This window comes from Adiantum capillus-veneris, chromosome 27 (assembly GCF_014529385.1).
Source record: "Adiantum capillus-veneris isolate H3 chromosome 27, ASM1452938v2, whole genome shotgun sequence".
Lineage (NCBI taxonomy): Eukaryota > Viridiplantae > Streptophyta > Polypodiopsida > Polypodiales > Pteridaceae > Adiantum > Adiantum capillus-veneris.
In genome coordinates, this window is record NC_140957.1 from 51,371,113 (window position 1) to 51,383,151 (window position 12,039).

A 12,039-nucleotide genomic window follows, 5' to 3' on the forward strand; every position below is an offset into this window, starting at 1 on the left:
GCTTTTTTCGTCCGTCGCCTAGTCTAAACCCATCCTTAGGGTCCTCATTACTTCGTTAGTGTGATGGGCAATTCCAAATCCCTAGCATGTCGTTAGCCCATGTGGCTCCTCTTTTTAAAAAAAACCCAAACATTGAAAAGCTCTCAAAAAAAACTACGCTGTCAAAAGCTACCAAGTGAATAAAATAACGAAGTAAAAAAAGCATTCTGCGTTGCTCTCAGGAGCAATTCGATCTTCTCCACAAGCAGTTCGCAGGTTACAGAGCTTGTTGGCCAGTATGTATGTTAAGTGCGGTGCACTTGTCACGGCACAACAAGTTGTTGATGAGCTTCCAGTCCGGGATGTCGTCGCTTGGATTGCAGTTATTGGATATGCCCGACATGGGCAGGGTCACGAAGCTATGGGCTATTTTCATCGCTTGCGAAGCGAGGGCCTGTCTCCTGATGCGGTCACCTATGCTTGTGCCTTGAAGGCATGCGGTATTATTCAAGACGTTGATCTAGGCAAACAAATTCATGACGAGATTGTTAATCAAAGGTTGTTGGAGAAGAATGTCGTGCTTGGCAATGCGTTGGTATACATATATGCTAATTGTGGTGTACTTTGGAAAGCACAACAAGTTCTAGACAAGCTTCCCAACCGAGATGTCATCTCTTGGACTGCATTAATTGCAGGATATGCCCAACAAGGCCAGGGCCATGAAACTTTGAATTGTTTCCATTGTATGCGAAGTGAGGGTTTCTCTCCACATGCAGTTGAAAAGAACTGTCATGCTTGGCAATGCTTTGGTTGACATGTATGCCAAGTGTGGTGTACTTTTGAAAGCTCAACAAGTTCTTCACGAGCTTCCTGATCGAGATGCGGTCTCTTGGAATGCATTGACTACAGGTTATGCCCAACAGGGGCAAGGCCAAGAAGCATTGGGATGTTTCTAGCGGATGCGAAGCGAGGGCTTCTCTCCAGATGCAGTCACCTATGGTTGCATTTTGAAGGCATGTGGCACTTTGAAAGACGTCAACATAGGAAAACAAATTCAATGAGCTTGTTAGTCGAGGGCTGTTGCAAAAAATTGTCTTGGTAATGCTTTGGTTGACATATATGCCAAGTGTAATGTACATTCCAAAGCACAACAACTTCTTGACGAGCTTTATGTCCGGGATGCAGTCTCTTGGAATGCATTGATTGCAGGATATGCCCAACAAGATCAGGGCCAGGAAGTGCTTGGCTGTTTTCATCGGATGCAAAGTAAGGGCTTCTCTCCGGATGCGGTCACCTGTGCTTGTGTTTTGAAGGCATGCGGCATGATGCCAAACGCTATCATGGGCAAGCAGAGTCATGATGAGATTGTTAGGCAGGGGCTGTTACAAAAAGATATCGTGCTTGGCAATGCTTTGCTTGACATGTATGCCAAGTGTGGTGTACTTTTGAAAGCACAACAAGTTCTTGACCAGCTTTCTGTCCGGAATGAAGTCTCTTGGAATGCACTGATTACAGGATATGCCCGACAAGGGCAGGGCCAAGAAGCTAAGGGGTGTTTTTAGCGAATGCGGTGGGAGGGTTTCTCCCCCAATGTAGTTTCTTGGACTGCACTGATAGGAGGATATGCCCAGCAAGGGCTTGCCAACGAAGCTCTAGAGTGTTTTCAATGCATGCAGCAAGATGGCATTTCCCCCAATGCAATCACTTATGTCAATGTGCTCTATGCATGTAGCCACTAAAGTTTAGTCTATGAGGGTCAGATGCATTTTGATAACATGAGGGAAAAACATGACATTGCACTAACCAAAGAACACTATACTTGCATGGTTGATCTTTTTTACCCCAGCATTGAAAAGCTCTAAAAAAAACTACACCGTCAAAAGCTACTGAGTGAATAAAATAACGAATTAAAACAAGCATTCTGCATTGCTCTTAGGAGCAATTCCATCTTCTCCACAAGCAGTTCGCGGGTTACAGAGCTTGTTGGCCAGTATGTATGTTAAGTGCGGTGCACTTGTCGAGGCACAACAAGTTGTTGATGAACTTCTAGTCCGGGTTGTCGTCGGTTGGAGAGCTTGTTGGCCAATATGTAAATTAAGTGCGGTGCACTTGTCACGGCACAACAAGTTGTTGATGAGCTTCCAGTCCGGGATGTCGTTAGTTGGACTGCACTTATTGGATATGCCCGACATGGGCAGGGTCACGAAGCTCTGGGCTATTTTCATCGCTTGCGAAGCGAGGGCCTGTCTCTTGATGCGGTCACCTATGCTTGTGCCTTGAAGGCATGCGGTATTATTCAAGACATTGATCTGGGCACACAAATTCATGACGAGATTGTTAGTCAAAGGTTGTTGGAGAAGAATACCGTGCTTGGCAATGCGTTGGTATACATATATGCTAATTGTGGTGTACTTTGGAAAGCACAACAAGTTCTGGACGAGCTTCCCAACCGAGATGTCATCTCTTGGACTGCATTAATCGCAGGATATGCCCAACAAGGCCAGGGCCAGGAAACTTTGAATTGTTTCCATTGTATGCAAAGTGAGGGTTTCTCTCCACATACAGTTGAAAAGAACTGTCATGCTTGGCAATGCTTTGGTTGACATGTATGCCAAGTGTGGTGTACTTTTGAAAGCTCAACAAGTTCTTCACGAGCTTCTTGATCGAGATGCGGTCTCTTGGAATGCATTGACTACAAGTTATGCCCAACAGGGGCAGGGCCAAGAAGCATTGGGATGTTTTCTAGCGGATGCGAAGCGAGGGCTTCTCTCCAGATGCAGTCACCTATGCTTGCATTTTGAAGGCATGTGGCACTTTGAAAGACGTCGACACAGGAAAACAAATTCATGATGAGCTTGTAAGTCGAGGGCTGTTGCAAAAAATTGTCTCTTGGCAATGCTTTGGTTGACATATATGCCAAGTGTAATGTACATTCCAAAGCACAACAACTTCTTGACGAGATTTATGTCCAGGATGCAGTCTCTTGGAATGCATTGATTGCAGGATATGCCCAACAAGATCAGGGCCAGGAAGTGCTTGGCTGTTTTCATCGGATGCAAAGTAAGGGCTTCTCTCCGGATGCGGTCACTTGTGCTTGTGTTTTGAAGGCATGCGGCATGATGAAAAACGCTATGATGGGCAAGCAGAGTCATGATGAGATTGTTAGGCAGGGGCTGTTACGAAAAGATGTCGTGCTTGCAATGCTTTGCTTGACATGTATGCCAAGTGTGGTGTACTTTTGAAAGCACAACAAGTTCTTGACCAGCTTTCTGTCCGGAATGAAGTCTCTTGGAATGCACTGATTACAGGATATGCCCGACAAGGTAGAGCCATGAAGCTAAGGGGTGTTTTCAACGAATGCGGTGGGAGGGTTTCTCCCCAATGTAGTTTCTTGGACTGCACTGATAGGAGGACATGCCCAGCAAGGGCGGGCCAACGAAGCTCTGTAGTGTTTTCAATGCATGCAGCAAGATGGCATTTCCCCCAATGCAATCACTTATGTCAATGTGTATGCATGTAGCCACTCAGGTTTAGTCTATGAGGGTCAGATGCATTTTGATAACATGAGGGAAAAACATGACATTGCACTAACAAAGAACACTATACTTGCATGGTTTATCTTTTTGACCCCAGCACTGAAAAGCTCTAAAAAAAACTACGCCGTCAAAAGCTACCAAGTGAATAAAATAACGAATTAAAACAAGCATTTTGCGTTGCTCTTAGGAGCAATTCGATCTTCTCCACAAGCAGTTCGCGGGTTACAGAGCTTGTTGGCCAGTATGTATGTTAAGTGCGCGGTGGCACTTGTCGAGGCACAACAAGTTGTTGATGAGCTTCTAGTCCAGGTTGTCGTCGGTTGGAGAGCTTGTTGGGCCAGTTTGTATATTAAGTGCGGTGCACTTGTCACGGCAACAACAAGTTGTTGATGAGCTTCCACTCCGGGATAGTGTCACGTTGGACTGCACTTGTTGGATATGCCCGACAGGGCAGGGTCACAAAGCTCTGGGCTATTTTCATCGCTTGCGAAGCGAGGGCCTGTCTCCTGATGCGGTACCCCTATGCTTGTGCCTTGAAGGCATGCTGTATTAGGTATTATTCAAGACGTTGATCTGGGCAAACAAATTCATGACGAGATTGTTAGTCAAAGGTTGTTGGAGAAGAAATGCCGTGCGCAATTGCAATGCGTTGGATACTATATATATCTATAATTGTGGGGTGTACTTTGGAAACAGCACTAGAACCAGAAGTTTCATGGACGAGCTTCCCAACTGAGATGTCAGTCCTCTCTGGACTGCATTAATCGCAGGATATGCCCAACAAGGCCAAGGCCATGAAACTTTGAATTGTTTCCATTGTATGCGAAGTGAGGGTTTCTCTCCACATTCAGTTGAAAAGAACTGTCATGCTTGGCAATGCTTTGGTTGACATGTATGCCAAGTGTGGTGTACTTTTGAAAGCTCAACAAGTTCTTCATGAGCTTTCTGATCGAGATGCGGTCTCTTGGAATGCATTGACTACAGGTTATGCTTAACAGGGGCAGGGCCAAGAAGCATTGGGATGTTTCTAGCGGATGTGAAGCGAGGGCTTCTCTCCAGATGCAGTCACCTATGGTTGCATTTTAAAGGCATGTGGCACTTTGAAAGACGTCGACACAGGAAAACAAATTCAATGAGCTTGTTAGTCGAGGGCTGTTGCAAAAAATTGTCTTGGTAATGCTTTGGTTGACATATATGCCAAGTGTAATGTACATTCCCAAGCACAACAACTTCTTGACGAGCTTTATGTCCGGAGGATGCAGTCTCTTGGAATGCATTGATTGCAGGATATGCCCAACAAGATCAGGGCCAGGAAGTGCTTGGCTGTTTTCATCGGATGCAAAGTAAGGGCTTCTCTCCGGATGCGGTCACGTTGTGCTTGTGTTTTGAAGGCATGCGGCATGATGCAAAACGCTATCATGGGCAAGCAGAGTCATGATGAGATTGTTAGGCAGGGGCTGTTACAAAAAGATGTCGTGTGCTTGGCAATGCTTGCTTGACATGTATGCCAAGTGTGGGTGTACTTTGAAAGCACGAACAAGTTCTTGACCATTCTTTCTGTCCGGAATGAAGTTTCTTGGAATGCACTGATTACAGGATATGCCCGATTAGGGCAGGGCCAGGAAGCTAAGGGGTGTTTTCAGCGAATGGAAGGGAGGGTTTCTCCCCAAATGTAGTTTCTTGGACTGCACTTATAGGAGGATATGCCCAACAAGGGCGGGCCAACGAAGCTCTGGACTGTTTTCAATGCATGCAGCAAGATGGAATTTCCCCCAATGCAATCACTTATGTCAATGTGCTCTATGCTTGTAGGCACTCAGGTTTAGTCTATGAGGGTCTGATGCATTTTGATAACATGAGGGAAAAACATGACATTGCACCAAACAAAGAACACTATACTTGCATGGTTGGTCTTTTTGACCTCAGCACTGAAAGCTCTAAAAAAACTACGCCGTCAAAAGCTTCAAGTGAATAAAATAACGAATTAAAAAAAGCATTCTGCGTTGCTGTCAAGAGCAATTAAGATCAGAGGGTGGAGGACTCTCTAGGTCTTAGAGGGAGTCTAGGGAGTGTGTGTCTGGCCTAGATCCTTCGACTTAGGTAGTTCTTAGTTATGTTGTGGTGTAATGAGTAGGAGTTGGAGTGGTAGAAGTGGTGAGAGGAGAGCTTGAGAGTTCGGAGAGGCCAGGAAGCAACCAAAACACCATTATCACCATTTCACATGAGGAGTAGGAGTAGAGTAAGTATGACATCATGATTCAGGATCTAGAGCACTTCATGCATGTATACTTGCTTGTTAGATTCATCACAAGGTTGTAAAAGACGCAAAAGTGTGTTTGAAAGCTGAAGTGAAGTCCAAAAGTTGCTGTGAGTGTTTCTGATAGAGCTGCAGAGTATCAGGAGCATTTCTGTCAGGAAAAAAATTAATTTTAAGCAAGGAGACATCCTACGCGTAGGATGTCTACAGGCTAATCTAGTGGAAATTTTGGAATTTTGAGTTGACTAGTGTGTGTAGAAGGTAGGTTTTACCCTTTTTTCACCTGGAAAGTGGAAATTTGACCATATCTTGACAGGATAAGGCCAGATAGACAGAAATTTCCAGACATCCTACCCAAATTGTGCCAAGGCATTATTTTAAGACCAAAACCATAGGATGGTTGAATGAGCATGATCTGCATGATATATTGAGTGACTGAGAGAGGTTTCATCTCATTTGGGTGAGAAAATTGGGTTCTAAGCAAACTTTAGCACTTTTGATTAAAAAAGGCTAGAACAACTAAAATTGGGGACTTTTGAAATCCAAACCAAAATCTAAGCATACCACTGGGTTGTTGACATCAAGGGGAAGTTGTGGGTCAAGTCTAGGGTCAGACAGGCCAAAAAGACATTCTACGCGTTGGATGTCATCTGTGTGATTTTGCACTCCACACTCAGTTTTGAGCATACGAAAGTAATCAGAACCTTAAGGAGAGTCTTTGATTTGCAATTGAAGCCATTTTGAGCAAAGAGACATGCTACCTGTAGAATGTCTAAACCAAGAAATTGAATCCATAATTTGACTGAAGGCATAGCAGGGTGTTGTATAGCCTAAGGCAAGCCTCCTAGTCAATTTTGGTCCAAATTGGAGTTGATTAGACTGATCAAACCAACAGTAGGCTGTTGGAACAGATTTCTGATCCATTAACCAGCTTATAGGTGTCCAAATAAAAAAGTAAACACAACTGTGGACTCAGCACATCAAGCGAAATCCATAATGCAAAAATCCAAGCAAAACAAAGCAGGAGACATCCTACGCGTAGGATGTCTACTGGGGCTTAGTGAAGAGAAAATCTGACTGAGGCTATACATTGATGTTCCATTTGACTTAAGGGTTTCAGAACTTTTTTCAGAAGTGAATTTGTACCTTGTTTGACCTTTTGACAGAGCAAAGATAGAATTAAGACTTTTTCAGGTAAATTGACCGACGAAAAGGGGAAGTACAGTTCCAGATTAGCAGACCTAATCCAGAACATCAAAAGTGTATAAAATACAGTAGTGGTTGAGGTTAACTCTCCAGTTATACCAATCATTACTAAAATCACCTCTAGCGGTTAGATGCTTTGATTCGATTGCCGAAATTAAATGCTTGTGTACAGGTATATTCAACGGCAAAGCAAGAAGTTGTGCGGAGAGTGATCCTTTGCCAGGTGAGTGGTTGGATTTGTAATAAATTGCATTGCTAAGTTTGATGAATTTAAGATCAGGAAGATACATTTTTAGAGACCAAAAGGTGGTAGGTGACCAAGGTAGTTTAGTATCCACTGAAGAGAGTGTAACTCATGCAAGGCTAGATCCACTAGCACCGATTATTGAGGAGGGTAGTGATACTGACACTTCATCAGACAAATCCTTCTTCATGATGGGTAGTCAATAGCCAGGAGGTTTCACCTATGACGGACCAATGCCAGGAGGAAGCACCTCCCGAAATCCTTTGAATGATTCCAAGCTCACTGTAATCTTCTTAGAAGGAACAAACTCAAGGGGGGCCCTAGTTTATTTTGACTATCGAGGACGCAAGTGTATTTGTATTGAAGAAAGACCGGCTCAGAGACTGGAGATAATTTGAGTATATGATGATGGAGATAGATTTCGAGATGAAAAAGGAATCCACTATCTCATAGTTAACCCTGAGGATTACAATAGATATGGAGATAATGTGGCAAAAGGAAAAATGGTTTCAAAAACTCAAGAACCGCCACCAAACATTGATCGACATGGAGCGCTTTCTATGTATGATAAGAAAACAACCACGGTTTCAACTTATAATGAGAATGTGGGAATTTACAAGCATGAGATCAAGGGAATAGTCTCTTACTTTTGTTGCAAAGAACCATACCCAAACGAGGCTCTTTACTTATTCTCTTATGAAATTGCTATGGGGAAGGATATCATTTTTGTTGATAGGTACGGGCGAGAATACCAACGTATTCTTCCAGAGGAGGTAGAAAAGGCAACAGTGCCAGGAGCATCAACATATGCCCCCAATGAAGTGCCAAGACCAACCTACACCCCTAGAAAGTTGACAAATCCCTTTTCAGAGGAGTATGATGCGACCTCACATTCTACCCAACCAGATATTCAACAACCAAAACTAACCACCAACCCAACCATCATTGCAGGCATGGCTTCGACAGAGTGCAACATTGGAACAGGACCGAAACCGAGATGGTTATCAAGAAGCACGAGGGCTAACGGATTTACAAGAACCACCACTCTATTCACGGTATCAAGGAGAGAGTAAGCCAAAGACTCAAGGGTCAACAGAGCCTGGAAGACCACCCATAGAACGAGTTCAGAGAGATGAACCATCTCTGGCAAGGACTGTTAGAAATTATGGCTTAGGATCACCATTGGGAGAGGAACCAACCTACTACAGAAGACCAGAGGAGGTATATCGAATAGTACGTGGAGATCCAATGATGAGATTTGTAGACCATCATAGAATTAGACCTTCTCAAGTGCAAAAATGGGTAAACAAGAAATACATGGGAAACAGGGATCCGAGAGATCATGTAGTAGCCTTTGTGCGTGTAATTACAGCGGAAGAGGTGTTAGACTTCCCTACCCAATTTGCAGGGTTTGGACTAACCCTAGAGGATAACACTGCTACTTGGCTCGACTCTGTGGAGCGTAGAGACTTTGAGTCTATGGAGGAGGTGTTTGACGAGTTTATCGAGGAATTCTCAAAAAGGGGATAGCTCATAATACACTCTCACAAATCCATAAATTCAAACAGAAAGACGGGGAATCTGTGCGAAAGGAAGCTCTATGACTAAAAAAATATGTTAAGTTCTGCCTTGTGGAAGAACTACCAACTCACTCCAAACTGATGCTTATATTTATTCAAGGACTAAGGAATGCAGATCTCCAGAAGGACTTACATATGAAGACGAGCACGACATTAAATGAGTTAACTAAGGAGGCTCTTTACCTTGTATACAATTGTGCGGTCTACAAAGAGGGTGAATTCAAAGATGTTGACGATGATTCATCCTCACAACAAAGCGGAAGCAAGTCTTCTAAGACAACACCGAAAGGAGAAGTAGTTGTAAACCAGGAGCAGCTTGTAGAGGAAGTGCTAAAAAAGATTAACTTGTACGCCAAACCTCAGGCTAAATAGCCCAAGTGGTGTGCTATTGAACAAAAATGGACAAACCATGGGACTGAAGAATGTGATATTAACAAGGGATATGTGAGAGAGAGACCTTATGCTCCCCAAGCTCAGGTAGCATGTCCTCAAATTCCACCGATGCCTAGGTATCAAGTAGGCAACCGACCAGGACCTGTAGGTGTAGAAAGACCACAACTAGTGTTGAGGCAATAACCACCCCTACCAGGATTACGACCAGTCGACATAAGGTACACACCAACCGTAACTGAATCAGAAGAGAAGGCTTTGGTGCCTATGCAGGCATACTATGAAGATCCCAATGGATATGTGACAAATCCTATCTATTATCCACCGGAAGAACCCTCAACACCAGAACCATGGAGCATGATAGGAAATACAGGACCACCAACCGCTGCACAGGCAGCAGGAGAAGGAAGATATAGCCTGGATGAACAAACATTGTTGTTCATAGCCAATGGAGGCATGAGCGGACAGAGACATGCATACCAACAAAGAGGAGCTCAAGGAGCACCTCAACAGCCTAAAGGACCCTGCTACTAGTGTGGCAAAGACCATTGGCTAAGAGACTGTCCTCATGATGAAATCATTAGAGTCAATACATATTGCACCAAGTGTGGAGTTACTCATTCGATTCCTGATTGCCCTAAGAACCTGAGAAAAGGAGCAAATACTACCTTAAACATGCTCGAAGTAGTTCCTTCCAGTGGAGGGTCAGAAAACAAGACAATAATACCTATTCAAGCAGTAACACGAGCCCAAGCTCAAAGAATGACGAACGAACCCAAAATTGAAGAGCCAAAAATCGATGCCCCAAGTTCAGAAACGAAAAATCAGAGAAGCACTTGGAAAGCTAGAAAAGCGCGTATGAAAGCCAGGAGATAACGAGAGCGAACACTCTATCCGATGAGTTAAAACACACAAAGGATGGATTAGAGCGGTTAGAGGATCTAGCTAGCCTAAGCTCACACACTGGACAACCATAGCACCCAAGGAAATAGGAGAACCCAAAAGTGCACGATCAGGAGGATCAGTGCTGGCAGACAAGGTAAATGAGCAGTTAGATGAAATTTTAAAAGCTTACGAAGCCAGACTAAAAAAGAACCAAACCCAAGAGCAAAGATGGATGACTTATCCTTATGCTGAAATATAAAAACAGAGGTTGTAAATGTGTAGAAAGATGATTGAAACAGCTAAAACTTTGATAGAAAATCCACTTAGTAAACCTGCAAATTGGCATGAAGTACCACCTCCAACCCCTATCAAATCAACTTTAGAGAATCAAGTAGAAATGAAGGAAAGACTCGCGAATGCTTATGAGTCTAGGGGAGAGCCTATCATAGTGCCAAATACAATAGATGAGCAAGTGACGGGTTTCAGCCTAAAACATTGGTAGAAATGGGTAAGGATTGTAACGGTCTAGATGATCTGTGGAAGCAAATCCGTGAGGCCAACGAAGCTAACAGGGTGAGTTACCACGTGAATAGCACGAGAAAAGAGAAAAAAAAAACCTCCTATTGAAGAATTTGAGGCAAGATCACAAATGAACTTTGATATGCATTCACAAGGGGGAGACCAGGGATCAATTAGTTCGGGGCATAGCCAACTAGACTCTCTGAAAACTCTACCCTCTTACCTAGGAGAGTATGAAGCCAAGTCTGAGGTGAGAGCATTCCCATCTCAAAGGCTTTCTTCTAACAGAGTGATGAATTCACAAGGGTTGATTGAGTTATTGTCCACACCGGTGGCATGCACAATCACATTAGCTGAACTCCTAAGGTTACGACCAAACATGTGGACCACAGTAGGCAAATGCCTAGAAAAATTTGGAGTGAAAGATCCCACCTCAAAGCTTCAAGAAGGGATCAGAGAATTGGACAGGCCTCAACTAAACACTAGGCCAGTACCTTTAAACAAGGCTGGAGAGTATTCTGATGGAGAAGATGGAAATACCACGCTACCGGTAGAATTCCAAGGAGTAGTTTCCAAAGCTATTCTTGACAGTGGAGCAGGAGTTGCTATCGCCACCAAGGAAATCTGGAGAAAATGGGAAAAACTAGCTTTGAGAGCTACCAGAATGAAATTGCAATTGGCAGATGGGTTCATGGAGAAGCCTCTAGGAGTCTTAGAAAAAGCGATTGTCACCTCATGCGGAATCGAGTATGAGCATACATTTGCAATAGTCAATTTCGACAAAAAGAATAATTACGAGATCATCTTGGGAAGACCATTCATGCGACAATTAAAGATGGTCAAGGATTGGGGTTACGACTACATATACCTCAGACATGGCGAGACAACAACCAAAATACACATAAAAGACCATAGTTAGAAGGATGTGAACCAGACGTCAGTGGAAGAGTTTGATTCAGCTACATTGGCAGGGTCTGAGCTTCCATCATGGTTAGGGCAATAAAAAGAGCTATGGATGTGCGGAGCTTCACATTGTGGGAGCTTAAAAAGAGAGGAATGCGTTTTAGAAAGAGCGATTGAGGACAAGGATTATATTCCGGAACCTTTTTCTGAAGATGCCTTGGAACCTCTGGAATGGGAACACATATTAGCAACATTGGATGTCCGTACCATTACAGATAGTCCAACGACAAAAATTTGCGATAAGGATGGCCGGAAAATTCCTTTTTTGCCGGCATATTATGGCCGGACGGCAGCCGAAAAGCGGTCATTTGGCCGGTGGCCGAATTCAAAAGTGGATTTCTCTACACAAGGGTGGCCACACATGGGTGGATTGGAGGGTCCGATTTGGACTTATTCACATAAGGGTGGCTACACATGGCTGCCTCTCATAAGAGAGGCCAGCCCTTTTGGCCTATAAAAGGAGGCCATTTCTACACACAT

The 12,039-nt window shown here is 43.7% G+C and overlaps 1 protein-coding gene across 1 annotated transcript; it reads left to right on the forward strand.

Moving 5' to 3' along the window:
- Window positions 1-277: 277 nt before the first annotated feature.
- Window positions 278-5,014, forward strand: LOC147421965 (pentatricopeptide repeat-containing protein At2g03380, mitochondrial-like). Its single transcript, XM_086502995.1, has 11 exons — window positions 278-574; window positions 1,107-1,383; window positions 1,916-2,034; window positions 2,079-2,363; window positions 2,783-2,836; window positions 2,952-3,195; window positions 3,264-3,349; window positions 3,447-3,592; window positions 3,703-3,756; window positions 3,825-4,029; window positions 4,802-5,014. Exons 1-11 carry the CDS (start codon window positions 278-280, stop codon window positions 5,012-5,014), a joined length of 1,980 nt encoding a protein of 659 aa, XP_086359121.1.
- Window positions 5,015-12,039: the final 7,025 nt, after the last annotated feature.

Excerpts from the sequence above, each read along its gene's own strand:
- LOC147421965 (XM_086502995.1), top strand. The coding sequence starts at position 278 with ATGTATGTTAAGTGCGGTGCACTTGTCACGGCACAACAAGTTGTTGAT. Across the intron at positions 3,196-3,263 it reads TGCAATGCTTTGCTTGACAT|TCTCTTGGAATGCACTGATT; the intron begins GTATGCCAAGTG and ends TCCGGAATGAAG. Across the intron at positions 4,030-4,801 it reads AGGGCCTGTCTCCTGATGCG|GATATGCCCAACAAGATCAG; the intron begins GTACCCCTATGC and ends CATTGATTGCAG.